This window comes from Stegostoma tigrinum, chromosome X (assembly GCF_030684315.1).
Source record: "Stegostoma tigrinum isolate sSteTig4 chromosome X, sSteTig4.hap1, whole genome shotgun sequence".
NCBI classification, from domain to species: domain Eukaryota; kingdom Metazoa; phylum Chordata; class Chondrichthyes; order Orectolobiformes; family Stegostomatidae; genus Stegostoma; species Stegostoma tigrinum.
The window spans coordinates 1496743-1517553 of record NC_081404.1 but is presented as its reverse complement, the minus strand read 5'-3'; the positions used below and the strand labels follow the sequence as shown (position 1 = coordinate 1517553).

At 42.1% G+C, this 20811-nt stretch overlaps 1 protein-coding gene across 3 annotated transcripts in view; it reads right to left on the bottom strand.

Annotated features, from left to right (window-relative positions):
- The window catches only part of hat1 (histone acetyltransferase 1), a 52320-nt gene extending 31533 nt beyond the window's left edge, over positions 1 to 20787 (bottom strand). For 2 of the 3 annotated variants that reach the window (XM_059643465.1, XM_048523300.1), the window contains exons 1-5: positions 17766 to 17882; positions 9848 to 9919; positions 9418 to 9493; positions 4177 to 4297; positions 2698 to 2877 (exon numbers count right to left, since the gene is read on the bottom strand). In XM_059643465.1, the coding sequence (XP_059499448.1) occupies positions 2698 to 2877; positions 4177 to 4297; positions 9418 to 9493; positions 9848 to 9919; positions 17766 to 17772 (456 nt within the window). In that variant the 5' untranslated portion in view covers positions 17773 to 17882. Of the gene's footprint in view, positions 1 to 2697; positions 2878 to 4176; positions 4298 to 9417; positions 9494 to 9847; positions 9920 to 17765; positions 17883 to 20580 lie in introns of those variants that run through there. The other variant, XM_059643466.1, reaches the window with a different exon arrangement.
- Between the last annotated feature and the right edge of the window lie 24 nt (positions 20788 to 20811).

The following is a 20811-nucleotide window of genomic DNA, read 5'->3' as shown; positions in this document are numbered from 1 at the left end:
AAGGGATATGGGGAGCAAGAAGGAAAGTAAAGTTGAGGAGAAACAGCCATGATTGTACTGAATGGAGGGGAAGGCTTTAGCAGTTAAATGGTTTACTTGATGCTCCTATTTCTTATGGAGTGGATTTTTATTTTGGTGCTGGTGCTGCTGGTTGTGGGTTGGGGGTGATGGCAACAACATATGAAGCGGAGGAATACAGTTCTTGAGGAGAGAGAAAAGTGTTAACATTATCTGTTACCACTAAAGGCCAGAAAGGAAAGTTTGTTTACCAAAAATTTCCAGGAGTTCCAAAGTTTAGTGTCAATAGAACAGAATACAACAGTACAACATGCAAACAAGCCCTTTGGCCCATCATTTCTGTGCTGACCATGATGCCATTCTGTCGACATACTGTCCGTATTCCTCTACTCCCTGCCTGTTTGTGTGTCTGTATAAATGTGTAAATAGCGAATTTAAGGCAGAAAGATGCAAGGTCATGATTTTTACAGATTCAGGACAAGTCTACTCCTAGTAATCAAGAGATAGGTGGTATTGTCAATAGTTCTATCAAGGGACACTTACTCAGTAATAACCAACTTATCGATGCTCAGTTTGGTTTCTGCCAGTGAAACATAGCTCCTAACCTCAGTCTAAATGTGGTCAAAAGATCTGAACTGCAGGGTTGAGGTGAGAGGGATGGGTGCAGACATATTAAAACAACATTTGACAAGAGTTTGGCATGCAAGATCCCAGGCAAAACTAGAAGTCATTCTTAGAGCAGTCATTCCTAGCACAGAGGAAGATGGTTGTGATTGTTGGAGGTCAATCGTCTCTGTTCCAGTATCTCTCTACAGGAGTTCCTCAGGGTAGTGTTGTCTGATAAATCACCATACCAGTTATTGTGTACTTAAGTCCATCTCCTAAGTTTGATGGAATGAAAATGGGGCTATATCTGGACAAATGACCAGGGTGGGAGAAAGTAAAGATTGTACTGAGGACAAAATGAACAATGGTGAATATGAGGACCTGGTTAAACAGATCAACTGAAATAATTTGTACATATTCAAAACTCAAAGTTATTCATTCCTCAGCTGTACAAGACATCCAACCTTAAATAGGCTTTGTAACTTGTTATTAACTTTGGGCTTGGAGTAATTTTATTCTGTTGTTATTAAGCAAAGTTCAGGTGTTGAATTAGATATATTGAAATACGACTATTGTGGAGTTAAACATGCTCTGAAAACTGTCTCCATTAGAAATGCCTGATTATACGATGGCATGAAACACATCAGAGGCGTTACCGAAGCAGTATTAATTCCTGGAGCTCTGATCTAACTGTCTTTAATGGCTGGAAGAGGCATCTAGCTGATGGTAGGGCGTACTCCCGAGATAGAGTTTGGTTCACTTGTAAACAGAATCTAATCTGACTTAATTGGAGAGATTAATTTCTGTCCTAGATCCCCGATTACAGCAGATAAAGGTTAATCCGTCCCTCCTTTCAGTTCTAAAATTACTATTTGCAAATCACCTGAATAGTGCCAGTCCATGGGATTGGGATGGCACTTGGGGGTGTTTAACAAAGGAGAGTTTGGGCCATTTTTCTTAGAGAAGAGGTACATAATTCTTTGCGATTTGTGTCACAGGTAGACACAGTGGTCAAGAATGCATTTAGAACACTTGCTGCTGGTGGTCAGAGCTCAGACCTCTGAGTATAGGAGGCCTCTTCTGGAGTTGTGTGCGCAGTGTTGGTCTCCCTATTATAGAAAGGATATTAAAGTGGAGATGATTTAGAAGCAATTAACCAAGATGTTACCAGGAATGGAGGGCTTGAGTTATGGGAGAGGCTGGACAGACCGGGGCTTTGTTCATTTGAGCGTAGAAGTGACGAGTGACTGATAGAGGTTTATAAATTCATGAGGGTGTAGAGAAGGCGAATGGCAGATATCTTTTCCCTAGAGTGGGGGAATTGCAAGACTAGAAGGCTTTTTTTTAAACTGAGATAACAGAAAGATTTTAAAAAGACAATGAGGGGTAATTTTTAAAAAAAAAGAGTGGTTTGTCTGTGGCATGAACTTCTACAGGAAGTGGCGCGTGTAGGTACAGTTACAATATTTAAAAGACATTTGGATTAGTACACAAGTAAGAAATATTTGGAGGGATACAGACCAAGTGCAGGAAGGTGGGACTAGTTTAGTTTGTGATTATGCTCAGTATGGACCGGTTGGACCAAAGGGTCTGTTTCCGTGATAGATGACTCTACAACCTAATATCCATTTGATTTAGCAAACCTTTGGATAATTCACAAGACAACTTGAGTGGAGAAAAAAAAAAATAAATCCATTGGTCAGTTTAGTTAATTGATAGATTCAAGGTGCCACATCATGAATGCAGAGAAGGTTAAGTGAAATAATTCATCTAAATTATACCAGATCTGTGGCAGCACTGCAGCAACTCTGTAACTGTATAGATATTGTAGAGATTCAGTATCAATTAATTGCACTCTCCAAAAAAAACAAAAGCCACTAGAGATGCACAGCAGAACCACACAATCAAATCACTGCCTCAGTAAAATCTAGCAGACAGTGAAAGTCAGCAATCGTCGGTGCAGAGTTGTCAATGACAAATATCTGTACCAAATGATGCATCCAAACGGCCAAGAAAATACTCAGGTTTCCTAACAGCCATTAGAAAAGTACGCCATTGTGTTTTTTCACTCACCTTGTAAATCTCATAATTTAACTCCAGTCCCTCTTTCTCATCATACACGGTATATGAGTGAATGAGAAATCCAAATGGTCTGAAGGAAGCGTCCTTTTCCAGCTGCACAATAAACTCATCAAGGTTGATGCAGTAACCAGCTGGGATAAATTCTAACAGTTTACTTTCAACATTATCAACCTAGATAGGAACAAATTGTTTACAGTAAACTATAAAGCTTAAAGTACATTGGAAGCAGTTTCCCCCCACTCCGTTCCTCCCTCTAATATTCTTTTCTTGCAGCATTATGCAGTCTCTTATTGATTTCTTATATCAAAAGATAGAAGCTATTTTATAGCTGTGAAGCACATCCCCAGAATGTTATCTGTCTCTATAATTCTGCTTGACAGCATTGCCATTTCCCAGTTTATTGAAATCAATATGTAGCACGAACAGCAATACCAATTCAATTCTTCAGAAGGTACTTTGATGTTTCAGTTTGTGAAAATGTTTAACTAGAAGACACATCGTTTCCCCCTATTCACCAGGGAAGGCCTGACAGGATCTATTAAATGACTGAAAAGCAAAGTCCTCAGTGTGCAATAAACTCATTAAAGATTTAACAGCATCTTAGGTTTGCTTAATACATCCTCACCAGTTGTGTGACCCTTTGATCTTTTGCTTATAAATTCTGCATCTGATGCCACCTCTCTCACTAACACCCGAAGGTGGAGCGAGGCACCAAAAGCTTGTGTTTTCAAATAAACCTGCTGCACTATAACCTGCTGTCGTGTGATTTCTCTGACTTTGTCCACCCCAGTCCAACACTGGCACCTCCACATCATGCTATAAACACAGCTACAAAACAACACTTAAAATTACTTAAACTAAACTATCAATGACATAGCTCTTCTGAAGGTTTTAAAAAAAAAACTGTGCATCAATATTCAGTCATCCTTTCTTTGGATGAATGACTGCCAGAATTGACTCAAGCCCACAACTGAAGAATGGAAGGCTGTCAGTCCTAACACTCCAAGCTTGCAAGATGTTATTTCAAAAACCTCTTGAGGTCAAAGCTGTGAAGTCACACTTCTGCCCTCGTGGAAGATTTTTGCTATGGTATAGTTGCACAGACATCAACAGCTCTACCTCACCTAGTTCATAGCTGATATGCAGGAGCTCAAACAGAGAACTAGTGGATCATTTAACCAAGGGAGAGGTGAGGACAACAGAAAGGAATATCTTAATCAAATGGGACATTCACAAGAACACTATCTGGAATTGATTAGGATCAGAAACCCTACGAAATGTACATCTCCCTAATTCAGGGGTACCAAGCTTATCTGTAAAGCACCCACATGCCAGATGCAACCAGTGAATAATGCATTGCAGAACCTCACTGGTCTGAACAGACTGCAGTACCATGGGACAGTGCATAATCACAACACTGCTTAGGTTAGTTAAAACCTTGCGAAGACAAGCAACATTTTAATAGCCTACCTCTACGTTGTCATATTTTTCTACAACTTTGCTGGAGTATTTGATATTGAAGAATGTAGTGAGGCTGCAGGTACTGTAGTACAATTGGATTTCAAGGTCCTTGTAGCCAAATACTGATTCTCTGCAGGCAAAGCAGAAATAACCACATGTTGATAGAGTATCTGTAGAAGTTAGAATTATTTTCTCTTTATTTTTAAGGCAGGGCCATTTATAAACTCAAATGAGCATATTTACTTGAAAATGTTTAGTAACATGGTGGGCATTTCTGAAGCCTCATTTGCATTAGAGCTGCCTCAGTGGAAACACCACTATTGACTGAGCTCACAGCCCTTCCAAACGACTTACGCACTCGTCACTTGTCTGTAATTGCAAGACACCTCAAAGTGCTTTGCAGCCAATGAAATACTCCTCAAGCATAGTCACAATTGTTATGTAGGAAACACGGCAGCCAATTTGCGCACTGCAAGATCCCATGGACAGCAACGTGGTAGCAATGGGATCCATCCATTCTTAGTGCACTGACATTTCTCAGCAAATGGAAAAGTTGCGTCTGCTGCTTTACAGAAAAAGTTTGCGCAAATGCTGCTAAGCCTCAGTGTAAATGAGCTGTACCAGAAAATTGCTTGCAGTACGAGAAGTTCCGGTAATTTGGGGCTTATTAAGGAGCACTTCAAAGATGTGACAAAACATCAAGGTTTATTTAGCAACTAGTTGATATCACCACCTTTATATTGTACAAAATGAAGGAAATTATATTCCTCCTAGCCAGGAAGTCTGGGTTCAAATCCTACTTACTCCAAAGGTAGGTAATAAATTCTGAGCGGGGTGATTAGAAAATATCTAAATGAAGTGATATGAAACTTCAAAATTCAAAAGATTGTCAAAGCATTTATATCTATTGTATATTAAATTCAACACAGACAGCAAGTATTCCACTGAAAACATCTAAGCCAATCTCTCTGAATACGATGCCTTCCTGTAAAAATGAATGTATTTACCTGCAACATCTGATGCACCTGTAGCAACATTACGATGAGTTTTGGTGTCAAATGTGTTGCATAAGCCTTAGTATCACACCCTCTCCCTCTGGATGGGTCCAACGGCCTGTTCCTGGGCTGTATACTCTATGTAATCTCTCAAACAGTTCGTATTCTACATATGTATCGTATATTTGAGTGCAAATCAATGGAAGACACGATTAAAGTACAATGCATTGGTCAGACCAAACCTTGATTGCAAATTGTCGCAGGCAATGTAATGAAGTTCCATGAAGCTGACTGACTGTCAAACAGATTGACCAATCTGGAAAAACTGGAAACGTTGGGCTTTTTCTCCCCCTTCAGAAAAGACAGGACCTTGGGAGGAATGTTCCATCTTGATTCAGTTGGTAGTACTTTCATCAGGCTATGTACTGAAACCCATAATCTCGGCTGACACCTGAATATATTACTAAAGGAACATCATTCTGTAAACACTGAACTGAAGAGCCTACATTGCTAGATAACTAAGACCAGACGCACAATATGACTAAGAGTAGCTAGTTATTTCGCTATTCTGGCCAATAATTTGCCCACATTTAACACAAACAAAGTACTGTGTACTGTCTTTGGCATCTAATTATAGAAAATATAGAAAGATATAGAAAAGGGACGATAACAATTTCCTACCACATCAGGAGTAAAAGACAAAAGACTTCTTTAGGGAGAAAGATTCAGAAATTGTACCTTCTCAAAAGAACAGAGATGATTAAGTGTAATCAAAAGGAGATTTTCAAAAGGTTTGGAAACTTGAGAGGGGATTGTAAATGAAATATTGTTTCCACTGGTGAATAGGTGACAGAGGGTGCAAAGACCGAAGATTACCATTGGAAGGAGAATGTCAGAAGCAATTTTTTCCACACAGGGTTATTAGAAGAGCACTGCTTTGCAGTCAAAACAAAACATACGGAGGCAGGGTTTAAAACAGGACTCGAATACTTAGATTTAAAAGGATATAAAAGGACAGAAGAAACTTACATTCAATCAATCCAGTTTTGTTCAATACACATCAGGATCATTCCAGGATCTCTTTGGAAATTTGGGGTGTACATGAAGCTCAGAAACAACATCCAACTTTAAAATCATAGGAATCAGTCTCCGAAAGATCCAAGAGCATTTTAAACAAAGGTAGCTCAATGCAATTAGACAGCAGCAGTCCTAGGCTCTCACAAGGGTAAAACGTTTCACCTGAGACCAGGTAAATTAGATAAGCTGCATAAAATTAGAAAGGGACCCAGAGACAGATTACATTTTAGCAATGAGAGCAATGCTAGGCAAATCTAGGGGGAGAAAAAAATCATTTTGGGATGCAGAAGGGTGTACGAGAAAGGCTAAAAAGCTCAAAACAAGTAAATCCATAGACAGATGGTGCTTCTGTTAGAGTGCTAAGACACTAAGGAGGAGACCTCTGTGTGGTACTGGCATTCATCAAGAGCAAATCAATGGACATTGGGAGGTTTCAGTCGATGGAAAAGGGGCTAGTTTGTTGCCTAGATTAAAAAAAAGGGGAACAAACTTTGACCATTAGTCTCACATCCATGTCAGGGGATTATGTTATGAAAACAGATGAAGGAGACTTAGGTAAAGCCACCCTGGTAAAGTAGTGACTGAGTTGACTACATAAAGGACACAAGGGAATTCAGGAAAGGAGGATAAGTCTGGAATATTACTTCACATTAAATTGAAATTCAGACAAAAAACTGACAGGGTCTCACTAAAGTAAGCTGAATTTATTACTAGTAGAAGATTGATCAATTGATCAGAGTGATCAACACATGGAATATACACATGGGGAGGCAGAAACCCTGAAACCACTTATCAAACCATTCGATGATAGAGAGGGAAAGGAACATAGCGCCTTTCTGGTAAATAACTTCATCATCTGTAAATACCTTACAATAAGGGACCTGGGAACAGATGTATCATACTTCTATGAGGGGGATACAACAACAATAGATACTTAACTAGCATCTTTAAAATAACAACACCCCAAGGCAGTTCACAGAGATATAATAAAATGAAATGACAGCAAGAATGAGAATTTTAAAAATCAAGACATTGATTGACAGGAAGCCAACATGGGTCAGCAAGCAGATGGGTGATTGGGAATAGGACTTGGTGCAAGTTAGGCAAGGGCATTAGTGTCGTGTGCCTTCAAGTTTACGGAGGGTAGAATGTAGATGACCAGCCAAGAGTGTGTTGGAACAGTCAATCTAGAAGTAACAAAGGCATGAATGAGGGTTTTAGCAGATGAGCTGAGACAGTGTCAAAAATCAGATAATGTCACTGAGGAGGAAATAGGCAGACTTTATGATGTGAAGCTCAACTCAGAGGGATCAAGTATCAGAAAATGGTTACAGCACAGAAGGCAGTTATTCAGCCCATCATGTCTCTGTTCATTCTCTAGAACAGAACTCAGCATTGCTGACATTCATCAAGAGCAAATCAATGGACAACCAATGTCAGCAACTAGTCTCACTCCCTTAACATCTTCCCCATAGCCCTGTAAGTTTCTTCTCTTCAGACAATTCTCTAACTATCTTTGAAAGACCATGACTGAATCTGCTTCCACCACTCAGGCAGCACTGTCTAGATCTAGATGTCTGAAAATATGTTTCCTCATGTCACCATTGTTTCTTTTGCTAATTACCTTAAATCTGGCCCTCTGTTTTAGAATCATCAAATCAGTAGTGTGGAAACAGGCCCTTTTGCCCAACAAGTCCACTCCGATCCTTGGAGCATCCCACCCAGAACCATCCCCCTATAACCCACCTAATCTACATATCTCTGAACACTACGAGCAATTTAGCATGGCCAATCCACCTAGCCTGCGCAACTTTGGGCTATGGGAGAAAACCCATGCAGACATGGGGAGAATGTGCAAACTCCACACAGACAGTCGCCCGAGGGTGGAATCAAATCCAGGTCCCTGGTGCTGTGAGGCAGCAGTGCTAACCACAGACACCGTACCGACCATGGGACCACCAATAGGAACATTTTCTCCCTACCTACTCTGTTCAGATGTCTCATGACTTTGAGCACCTTCATCTCCTCTCAGCCTTCTCTTCTGCAAGGAGAACAGTTCCAGCCTCTCCAATCTACCTATATAATGACATTCCTGAATTCAGACTATTCTCATAAATCTATTTTTCATTTGTTCTAAGTCTTCACGTTCTTCGTAAAGGGCAGTGCCCAAAATTGGGCAATACGCTTGCTGGGGCAGAAGAACAAAATAATTAATAAATACTTCGCAATGCAAACCTCTTGGAATGGCAATCTACAATGCATTCCAAACGAGCAACAATGCTCACTTGGTAAAACAAGGCGAGTGAAATCTTTACAAACAACTGAAGTATGTTTCACGAACAGATGTAGTTTTAGTCAGTTGCGAATACAATTGCAGAGAATTCTTGGTATTTCAACCTCTATGTTTCCTATGACACCCAGCATGTTCTCCATATCATCTTGTATTACCTGTCCGGACATGTTGAATTCCAGCAATTAGTTCACCTTTCTGGTTTATGAAAAAGAACCAACTAAGTACATTGTTCTGAGCTGTAAGCCTTGTAGGTGAACAGATCCGATGTTAAACTGCACTAATCAAAATCATGGTTACAGTCACATGCGTGGCAGACGCAAAAACAGTAAAGAAAAGCCTGTGTTTATATTGCGTCTTTTACGTCCTCAGCACTTTACTGCCAATTAAGGACTTCTGAAGTCAATGTTGCAGTGAGTTCATTCTCACAATGTCCCACTAAAAGTAATGAGATAAATGAACTTGTGTCAAACCTTGGACTGAGGGATAAATATTTACTAGAATACTATGGAGAACACCAATACTTTTCCTTGGAGCAGTGCCATGGAATATTTTATATAAACAATTGTAGTTGGGTCTGGCATAATATCTCATGCATGCAATGTAGCGCTCCCCAGTACTGCACTAGGAATATCAGCTTGGATTATGTGCTCCAGTCTTTACATTTAACCGTGTACCTTTTAACTCGAGGAATGAGTGCTACTGACTGAGCCACAACTGATGCTATGCTAAATCAGACAGACCAGAGCCACAAGAGAGCACTCAGCAACCAGAAACAGCCAATTCAAGAACACAGCATGAAACCAAAAACAATTACTAAAAGCTTGCAACATATGGTATAGGTGATGAGAGCTCTGTCAACAGATTCTAATTTAACAAATCACATACTCATCTCCAAACACTTGGTGACTGTATAACGGGCTGAAGCTCATGGTCTCATCCTCCAGGTCTTCAACGAAGCGAACTGGTAATATGGAAAAAACACATCATGCTGACTCTGATTAGAGAGAGAAACGTTAAAACCAATTTTGTTAGTTATATTAATAGGTCAATAAGCAGAAAAATCATCCTCCCACAGGAATTGTTTCGGAGAAGTAATGGTGTACCCCAAAAGAGGAGGATTATACGCTGGTTCATCACTGAACATAAATTATTTTCCAGTATCATTGCAACATCTCCACATTTCAGTTACCAATTTGCCACAGCATAACCTCCCTTCTTGCCCAGCCCACCACACCCTCATTTCTCCCTCGCTGACTCATGTACAAAGGGGAGCAGTGTGCAAGTCATAAGAAGATTCTGTGCTTGAAGCACATACCTAACTTTAGCCGAATAGCCTTGTTGGTATCACACTTGTATTCTGCTAACTTCTTTTCCAGGTTCAAAAGCTCTACAGAAAATAAATCAGACATAAACAGTTAGCAGAAAAAACACCTAATCTAGATAACCACTGTTACTTCAAGTGTAAACAGTCCTCATCAAGGCTACATCTGATATATACACGCAACCATCTCCTGTCAAATATCTTAGAAGCACAGAAGTGTTAAACTTAGTGACACTGCCACAGGCCACTAACAGTGGGCTTGGCTCTGGCATTCAGGAGATGCCATTACTACAACTGCACTGAAGTCAGCTTCCATGGGCTAGGAAGTGGTTAGGGAGTCCAGGAGCACTAAGACAGGTCCAAGGTTACAGGGAGACAGGAAACTGGAACTTAGCAGTATTAGAAGAGAACTTCCAAGGTTTTGAAACATTGTTGGTAGTTTGAAGTGACAGGGATGAACTGCAGGATTAAGGAGCACTCAATGTGGATGTGGGGCTCATGTACCGAATGGAGAGTGCAGGATATCAGAAAAGGCAGCAAAACTGGAGAGATTTTGAGTGTCCAACAGAACTCAGGAACTTGTTTGGGACATTGAGGGACCGCTGGAATTGGGGTATATGGGGTTGGTGAGAAGTAAGGTCTTAAACAATGTCGATGGAGAGGAAAGCCTAGGAGAATAACATTAACTGCCATGTGTTGAAGCAACAGGTCAAATCCTCCAATTTCCCCCTCTTCAGTGGTTTCCCATTCTCAGGTTTCTGATTTCGAGCAAGCAAAGCTTGATCATTAGAATTCACTGATTAATGATCTGAGACAACAAGTGTGTTTTATTTGTTTTAAATTCATACATCAGCACTGTAAACAGGATTGCTGAATTGACATGCAATGAACAAATTTCCACAAGAATTGGCATATAAAATGCTCCACGTTCGTCATATTGCATTTTCCAGGTTCTTATGCAGTTCCCAACACATGCACTATCCCTGCTTATGCTGCCTTAAAACTTTGAATTAAATTGGCAAGGCTGTGACAAGTGGGGTGTAAAAAGAGAGGAGAAACAAGATGTACAAAGAACTGGGAGAGACAAGATCATACTGGAATAAGAGACAGAATCATACAGGATAAAAACAGGACCTCTTTCTGGGACATTTTGCCCTCCGGTAGCGGCAATTCCCACGACAAAGCAGTCCTTCCCCTGTCTGTCAGGAATTGGGGATGGAGAGTGCTGACCGTGGCAGCCCCTTGCAATCGTAGAGCAAATTCACCAGGTGCCAGGCACGTGTAGTTTTTGTGGTTTTTCACAGATACATAAAATGCTTTCATTAACAGGCCCTTTTTAGTTTTTGTTGAAGGGACTTCTCCTTAAATTTTGGTTGCATTTCAGTCCCACACACCTAATCTATGGACATTTGGTACAGCAAAGTGCAGACAAGTCTACGGGCCTTCTTGTGGGTCTAATCTTGGGCCTGGACAAGATGGCCATCAACAGATCCAGACAGCAAGCCATGGAGGGACTCACCAATCCTGACTGTTTGTCCCACTTTCATGGTTACGCCTGTACTCAGGGTGTCCCTGGAGAGTGAGCATGCGGTACTCATGAGCAACGTCAAGGCCTTTAGAGACCGATGGACAGGGTCCATCATCACCCCAGAGAATGCTATTTTAATTTAGCAAGTTTCTGTTTCTTTATACAAGGTTCTGTACAACTGCTTTATGTCAGCAGTACCCCAACTGAGACTGTCCATCCCACACAACATCCTGGCAAATCTCCTCTGCTCCCTGTCAAGGGCAATCACGTTCTTCTGATAGCATAGTGACCAGAACGGCACACAGTACTCCACCCAAGGCTCAACCAATGTTTTTCAAAATTGCAACAAGATTTCCTTGCTTCTATTTGCTATGCCCAGGCAAATGTACAGAATGCTTTCCTACATCTGCTTCACCACTCTACTTGTGCTGACACCTTCAGGGACCTATGTACTTGTACACCAAAGTCCTCTGGGCCCTTACTCAGAAAAAAATCAATCATGTAAATCCTTGCCTCATTAGACTTCTCAAAATGCATCCCCTCACACTTACCAGGATTAAATTCCACTGGTCGTTGCTCTGTCCAATTCACCAGCTGATCAATAGCATACTGTACCATGAGACAAACCTCATCAACACCAATTTTCACGTCATCTACAAACTTACTAATTATAGCTTCTACATTCATATCCAAGTAATTAATGTGCAGCACATAACAAACAGCAAGGGTGGCAACACCTACCCCTGTGGTAAATCACTAGTTACAGACTTTCAATCATAGAAACAATCCTCCACCATCCACGTTCCCGGTAATTTGTAAGCCAATTTTAGATGCAGTTTACCAACTTGCCCTGGATCCCATGGACTCCTACCAGCTTTCCATGTGGGACCTTGTCAAAAGCCTAACTGAAAAGTCATTGGCCAACAGAATTAAGGAAAATCCCAAGGCTTTTTATACATATATGAAGAGCAAGAGGGTAGCCAGGCAGAGGGTTGGCCCATTCAAGGACAGGGAAGGGAATTTGTGTGTGAAGCCAGAGGAAATCGGCAAGGCATTAATGAGTACTTTGCGTCAGTATTCACCATAGAGAAGGCCTTGGTGTTGAGTCTGGGGAAGGATGTGTAGATAGTTCGAGTCAATTTGAGACCAAAAGGAAGGAGGTATTGGGGGTCTCGAAAAACGTTAAGGTAGACAAGTCCCCAGGGTCTGATGGGGTATACCCCAGAATACTGAGAGGAGCAACGGAGGAATTTACTGGGGTCTTGAAGGAAATCTTTATATCCTCACCGACTACAGGGGAGGTCCCAGAGGATTGGAGAATAGCCAATGTTGTTCCTTTGTTTAAGAAGGGTGGCAAGGATAATCCATCTAATTACAGGTTTTATGTCGGTGGTAGGGAAATTATTGGAGAGGGTCCTTCAAGACAGGATTTAGTCCCACTTGAAAATCAATTAGAGAGATGCAACATGGTTTTGTGAAGGGGAAGTCATGTCTCACTAACTTGGTTGAGGTTTTTGGACAAGTAACGAAGATAATTGATGAGGGTAGAGAAATGGATGTTGTCTACATGGACTTCAGTAAGGCCCTTGACAAGGTCCCTCATGGCAAGCTGATACAGAAAGTAAAGTCGCACGGGGTCAGAGATGAACTTGCAAGATGGATAAAAAACTGGCTCAGTCATAGAAGACAGAAGGTAACAGTGTAAGAGTGTGTTTCTGAATGGAGGGCTATGACTAGCGGCACTTCGCAGGGATCAGTGTTGGGACCTTTGCTGTTTGTAACATATATAAATGATTTGGAGGAAAACGTAACTGGTTTGACGAGCAAGTATGTCGATGACACAAATGTTGGGGGAATTGCGGATAGCGATGAGGGTGGTCAAAGAATACAGCTGGATATAGATTGTTTGGTGACCTGGGCAGAGAGATGGTACATTGAGTTTAATCCAGAAAAACGTGGGGTAATGCATTTTGGAAGGTCTAATCCAGATGGAAAATATACAGTAAACTGCAGAACCCTTACAGTACTGATAGGCAGAGGGATCTGGGTGTACAGGTACACAGGTCACTGAAAGTGGCAACGCAGGTGGAGAAGGTGGTCAAACAAGGCAGTCAACAAGGCATATGGCATGCTTGCCTTCATCAGATGGGGCACTGAGTTTAAAAATTGGCAGGTAATGTTGCAGCTTTATATAACCTTAGTTAAGCTGCATTTAGAACATGGTGTTCATTTCTGGTTGCCACACTACCAAGAGGATTTGGTGGCTTTGGAAAGGGTACAGAAAAGATTTACCAGGATGTTGCCCAGTATGGAGGGCATTAGCTATGAGGAGAGGTTGGACAGACTTGGGTTGTTCTCACTGGAATGACAGAAGTTGAGGGGAGGCCTGCTAGAAGTCTACAAGATTATGAAGGACATTGACAGAGTGGACAGTCAGAAGCTTTTTTCCCTCAGGGACCATAGGTTTAAGGTGTCAGGGGCAAGGTTTAAAGGCGATGTACAGGGCAAGTTTTTTTTTTATACAGAGGGTGGTGGGTGCAGAGGGAGATGGTGGAAGCAGATACTATAGAGACTTTTAAAGGGTATCTTGACAAATACATAAATAGGATGGAAATAGAGGGATATGGTCCCCGGAAAGGTAGGGGGTATTAGTTGCGATGGGCCGCATTTTGGTGCTGGCTTGGAGAGCCAAAGGGCCTGTTCCTGCCCTGTAATTTTCTTTGTTCTTGAAGTCCATGTAAACTACAGCAACTGCACCACGCTCATCAATATATTTAGGCACTTTTTCAAAAACGCAATTAAATTAATCAAACAGGATCACCCTCCAGTCAATCCATGCTGATTAGTCCAAGTATTGATTAATCCTGTCTCAGATTTTTTTCCATAATTTCCCTACAACTGATATCAAACTAACTGGTCTTTAATTGCCTGGCCTAACCTGCTGCCTTTCTTGAACAAAAAGACCACATCAGCTATTCTCCAGTTATCTGGTACTTCACTTGTGGCCACAGAAGTATTAAATATCTCTGCTTGGGCCCCAGCAATCTCCTCTTTTGGCTCTCTTAGCAACCTGAACGTATCTCATTAGGCCCTGGGAATTTATGCACCTTTATGCCCACTAAGCCATCTAATACTTCCTTCTTATTAATCCTAACATGATCTAGAGAAACAGTAAGATATTAGGCAGGGGAAGAGCAAGTGGAAACTTAGTCAGTCTAAATTAAGGTGACTGTGCCTGCATGCATGCATACAGTGTGAATGGGAAATGCGTTTGGTCAAAAGAAGAAGAAATGAAATAAAATCTAAATCAATCGGTCTCTTTTCATTGGAGAAAAGGAGGAGGAGAGGGGACCTAATTGAGGTATACAAGATAATGAGAGGCATAGATAGAGTTGATAGCCAGAGACTATTTCCCAGGGCAGAAATGGCTAGCACGAGGGGTCATAGTTTTAAGCTGGTTGGTGGAAAGTATAGAGGGGATGTCAGAGGCAGGTTCTTTACGCAGAGAGTTGTGAGAGCATGGAATGCGTTGCCAGCAGCAGTTGTGGAAGCAAGGTCATTGGGGTCATTTAAGAGACTGCTGGACATGTATATGGTCACAGAAATTTGAGGGTGCATACATGAGGATCAATGGTCGGCACAACATTGTGGGCTGAAGGGCCTGTTCTGTGCTGTACTGTTCTATGTTCTATGTTAAGAGTTACCTCAAATGAACATGAATGCACAAAGTGTAAACAAGACTGGTCAGCCATGGATGCTGACAGTTACGTAGAAATAAGAATTTGCGAAGGTAACAAAAACCTAACTAAAACAGCACAGGACAATGCACAGTTTATAAATACAAAATGGTCATTAATGACAGAAAAGGAGCTCGGAGGGATGGCAGTGCAGAATATTAGTGTGCTGAAACGAGATGATTACCCAGATCTTGAAGGAAAAAAATATATTTGGTGAGGTCCAAGAAACAGCAAGAGTACTGTCACATGGCAAGGTGTATTCTAGAGGCCACCAGTTAGTGAAAAAGACACAGAGGAACAAATTTACAAGAAAATCACATGGAGTTGCAAGAATTATCTGGTCACAATAACTGAAGACTTCAGTTATCCAGACAGAGTTGAGGATAGTAATAGCACAAAGGGTAGAGAGAAGGGAAGAGATTCTGATGTGTGCCAAGGAGAAATTTCTTGATCGGTTTTCAGTCCAATGAGGAAGGTGACATTGTTGGATGCAATTCTGGGAAATGAGATGGGTGAAGTGGATCATGTGGCATGAGGGACAGTGATTTGAATTGATATGGAAAAGGACAAGATGCAACTCAGAGTAAAAAACAACTAATTACAGGAAAACCAATTTCAGTGAACAGACCATCAAATCATAGAATCCCTACAGTTCAGAAACAGGCCAGTTGGCCCAAAAGGTCCACAAAAAAACCCTCCAAAGAGCATCCAATTAGACCCATCCTCCTACTCTATCCCTGTATCCTGCATTTCCCATGGCTAATTCACCTAGCCTACATATCCTTGCACAGTATGGGACAATTTAGCATGGCCAAGCCACCTAACCTGCAGATCTTTGAACTGTGGGAGGTAACTGGAGTACCTAGAGGAAATCCACACAGACACAGGGGGAATGTGCAAACTCCACACAGACAGTTGCCCAAGGGTGGGATTGAACCTGGGTCCCTGGAGCTGTGAGGTAGCAGTGCCACCACGTCACCCACAAATGTTCCAGCTAAAGTGGAATCAAAGACTGGCTGGCAAAAATAAGACAAAACAATGGCGTGTCTTTAAAGAGGAAATGGTTCAAGTTAGAGTCAACGTACATTGCCGCAAATGGGAAACAGGGTGAACAAATCCAAAGCTCCCTGGATGACGAAAGAGATAGAGAAGACAATGAAGCAGAGAAAGTGGCCTATGACAGATGTCAAGTTGATAATACAACAAAGAACCAGCGAGTTTTGAGAAGATTTGTAGCTCAGGTTGAGGTTCTGGATATGAGTTTGCTCGCTGAGCTGGAAGGTTAGTTTTCAGACGTTTCGTCACCATTCTTGGTAACATCATCAGTGAGCCTCCGACGAAGCGGTGGTGTTAGGTCCCGCTTTCTATTTATCTGGTTAGGTCTCCTTGGGCTGGTGATGTCATTTCCTGTTCTTTTCCTCAGGGGATGGTAGATGGGCTCCAAATCAATGTGTTTGTTGATGGAATTCCGGTTGGAATGCCATGCTTCTAGGAATTCTCGTGCATGTCTCTGCTTGGCTTGTCCTGGGATGGATGTCTTGTCCCAATCAAAGTGGTGTCCTTCCTCATCTGTATGTGAGGATACGAGTGATAGTGGGTCATGTCGTTTTGTGGCTAGTTGATGTTCATGTATCCTGGTGGCTAGCTTTCTGCCAGTTTGTCCAATGTAGTGTTTGTCACAGTTCTTGCAAGGTATTTTGTAGATGACGTTCGTTTTGTTTGTTGTCTGTATAGGGTCTTTTAAGTTCATTAGCTGCTGTTTTAACACCTATACAGCGTATTCAGAAAGAATGGGTACCCGACGAACACAGTCCACCGATTCCTCAGCAATAAACCCAAACAAACAGACAAAACGGGCTCAGAAACCATTACCACTCTCCCCTACATCAAAGACATTTCTGAAATGGGTCTTGACATACCCATTTACCACCAGGTGATAGAGATCCCCAATGCTCCCTATGTAGGAGTCCTCTCTCTTTTCCCATTGGGGAGCTGGGGTGGAGGGTGACAGTTCCTGAGGGATCTTTTCGCTTTTATTTTATAAGAGCGCGGGTGAGGGAAGAATGTGAATGTACAGTCAACGCAGGAAAGGGACAGCTTGAAAGGCAAAGCTGCTCTGTCCTTGTCCAACATTTCTCGTGCTCAATCCGGAACACTAGCACACATAACAGGAGTCACTTGCTTCCACCAAATCTGAGCATTTCTGAAAGGGGGAGGGGGCGTTCTCGCCAGTATTTCCTCCTTCCCAAAGGAATCGATTTGGAAGTTATCGATCATTATTACACTATCGGACTTGTTGCGAATTGGCCGGCGGACGCTTCGAAACTACTTCAGTGGTTTTAGAACACGCAAAGACACGGCGGGGCGGGGCGGGGGTATAAACTCGCTCCGGAAATTGAAATCTTAATTCCAAAAGGGAAAATAAGTTAACTTTAAACAGTGAACGATTCAAGTACAGATCACCAGAGGGGGACAAGTCCCCATTACCAAGGGCCAGTTGACACATTGACACGGTCTCGAACGAAAGGACTGCCACGACCAATTCGTTTCGGCCCAGAATCCGAGAGTGCCGCAGTCATGGAATCAACAGCCACGCCAAGACATCAGCCCGCGCTTTTTTTTCCGCCGAGTCGCAGCATACACTCACCCGCCATATCAGCCTCTGGGCGCCGCTACTGCTCTCAGGCCCGAGACAGAGAAAGGCCGAGGCCAATCCCGAGCCTATGCTCAACTCGTACTGTCTGGAACCGCGGCACGTGACTGAGGGCAGCGCGCGGGAAAGTCGATCACAGAGCGGTCCACCTGGAGACCCCGCCCACCCGCTGGCCCCGCCCGGGAGGGTCAACTTGAACAACATTCATATCCAAATTCCGGCCTTTAACTTTAAATGATGACCCTTGCTTCTTGTTTCCTCCACAAGAGGAAGCACTCTCACGGTATGCATCTTGTAAAGTTCCTTCAGCATCTTACATGTTTCAATAAGATCACCCCTCATTCTTCTAAACTCCAGTGGACTGGGGCCCAGCCTATTTAACCTTACTTCACACTCTAATGTCTAAAATGAGTCGACTGAACGTCCCTTGAAGTGTTTCTAATGCAGTTATTATCAATTTTTGTATAAGGAGACCACACACAGTACTCCAGGAGTGGTCCTGTACAGCTACCATAAAACGTCCCTTACTCTTGTGTTCAATTATTTTTGAATAAAGACCAAAATTCAGTTAGCCTTCCTTGATGTACCTTCAGGTTATTTTCTCGAGATTGATGTACTATACCAGGGTGTCAGAATTCCTCTGAATTTAGTAATACCTTTGTGCTTTCTTGTAGCATATGAACCTATTGAGCTACCTCAAGCCTGATATCACCACCAAGTCCATCTTTCCCTCTACTGTTAGGTACATAGCTGGAGCAGTGTCATACCATAGCTGGTATGAGGGTGGGGGTGCTCCATTGGTGTATGAGTAGTGAGGGCTAACGTGTTGTTCATAAAATGTTGGAATGAATTATTTAGGAAGTAATAGAACATTTCAAAACTCATAATCTAATTCAGCATAGTCAGTTCGGCTTCGTGAAAGGGAAATCATGCCTGACTAATCCATGAAAATTTTTCGAGGAAGTCTCAACCAGAGTAAATACAGCAGTACCAGCAGATGTGTTGTATTTGGACTCCCAGAAGATGTTCAACAAGGTACCTCAAAAAAGGTTAAGTCATAAGACTCTACCATGTTGGAGGTAGTACATTGGCATGGATATGAGAATTGGCTCACAGGCAGGAAACAGCAAGTGAGGTTTAACGGACTCTTTTTCAGGTTAGTGAACTATGATCAGTGGAGTTCCACAGGGATCTGTGCTGGGATTGCAACTGTTTATGTATTACTGATTTGGAGGAAGGAGGCCAATCTACTGTAGCCAACTTTGAAGACAACACTGAAATAGGTGAAAAGGCAAGTTGTGAAGGGATGCAAACAGTTTGCAGAGTGATATTGATAGGTTAAGTAAGTGGGCAATGGAATATAAGGTGTGAAATGTAAAGTTGGAGGAACACAGCAGGCCAGGCAGCATCAGAGGAGCAGGAAAGTTGATGTTTCTGGTCTTCAGAAAGGCCCTGACCTGAAACATCAACTTTCCTGCTTCTCTGATACTGCCTGGCCTGCTGTGTTCCTCCAGCTCCACAATGTGTTATCTCTGACTCCAGCAAATGCAGTTCTTACTATCTCAAAATGTGAAGCTATTTATTTTGGAATGCAGAACAAAAGAACAGTATTATTTAAATGGGAAAAACTGCAGAAAGGAGCAACGCAAAGGGCCTTGTGGGGTACTTGTGCATAAAGCACAGAAAGCTAGTACACAGGAAGGTGCAATAGGTAATCCGGAAGGAAAATGGAATGTAGTCCCTTATTTCAAGGGGAATATAGGAGTAGAGAACTCTTACTTCAACTGTGCAAAGTGCTGGTGAGACCACATCTGTAAGCAGTTTTGGTCCCCTTTTCAATGAAAGATACCATTCCATTGCAGGCAGTTCAGAGAAGGTTCACTAGGATGATCCCTAATATGGAGGGATTGTCTTATGAACAAAGGTTAAATAAAACTGGCACTCTACTCACTGGAGTTTAGAAGAATGAGAGGTGATCCCATTGAAACATGTAGGGATTTTTAAGGGGACTAGACAGGGCAAAGGTTAAGAGGATGTTTCCCGTTATGAAGAGTCTAGAACAAGAGGATATAGTCTCAGAATAAACAGAGGCTGAGATGAGGAGGAATTTCTTCTCTGAGGCTTGAGAGTCTTTGGAACTCCTTGCCACAGAGAGTTGTGGGGAAACCTGTTGTGTATTGAAGGCTGAAATAGTTAGATTATTGATTGGTTGGGGAATCAAGAATTATGAGGAAAGGCCAGGAAAGTGGACGTTAGAAATGCTGGAACAGCCATGATTCTATTGAATGGAGGAGCAGGCTTGAGAGGCCGAATGGCCTACTTTGGTTCTTATTTCGGATGGGATTCTCTATCTTTAAGGTCTACCTGCCTTTCCTGGTCATTTTCCCAGGCCACAGGAGTGTTCTCTGTTTTGCAGGTTGGCCTTTTGTGAAAACAAAATACTTTGGGTGCTGGAAATCCAAAATTAGCTCAGAAAATTACATTTTCATTTTTATTTTTGTCGTTTGCTATTCTGTTGTGACTTCATGTGGCCAATATACAATTTTTGTTTTACAGCTGTCTTCAATTATGAGCTCCATTTGCTTTGCTTTTAAGTCAAATATGATGGTTGTGGGCGGGTTGGGGGATAGATTGTGGACAGGGAAGTGGGTTTGAGGTTACAATCAGATCATTTATGATCTTTTTGACTGGCAGAACAGGCTCGGGGGGCTGAGTGGTCTACGCTAGCTCGTGATTCTTCGGTTGGTTTCATTTAATCCATTTTATCTCTTGTCCTCTCGCCTTTTGTTCATTCCATTCTTTTCCCTACCTCATGACTTATTTAGAGGCTGTTCATCTCTGATATACTTCCGACGAAAGGCCATCAACCTGAAACCTTTGGCTCCTCTTTTTCTCGTACTGTCTGACTTGCTGAAAATTCCAGGAGATTCATTTTTCCAAAAACGGAATTGGCCATTTTGTGCTTTTGACGGAGAAGGGATAAGAATACCAGTCATTCCAGAAGTACTGCCGGCCCATTGGTCGGTGTAGAAACCGACAA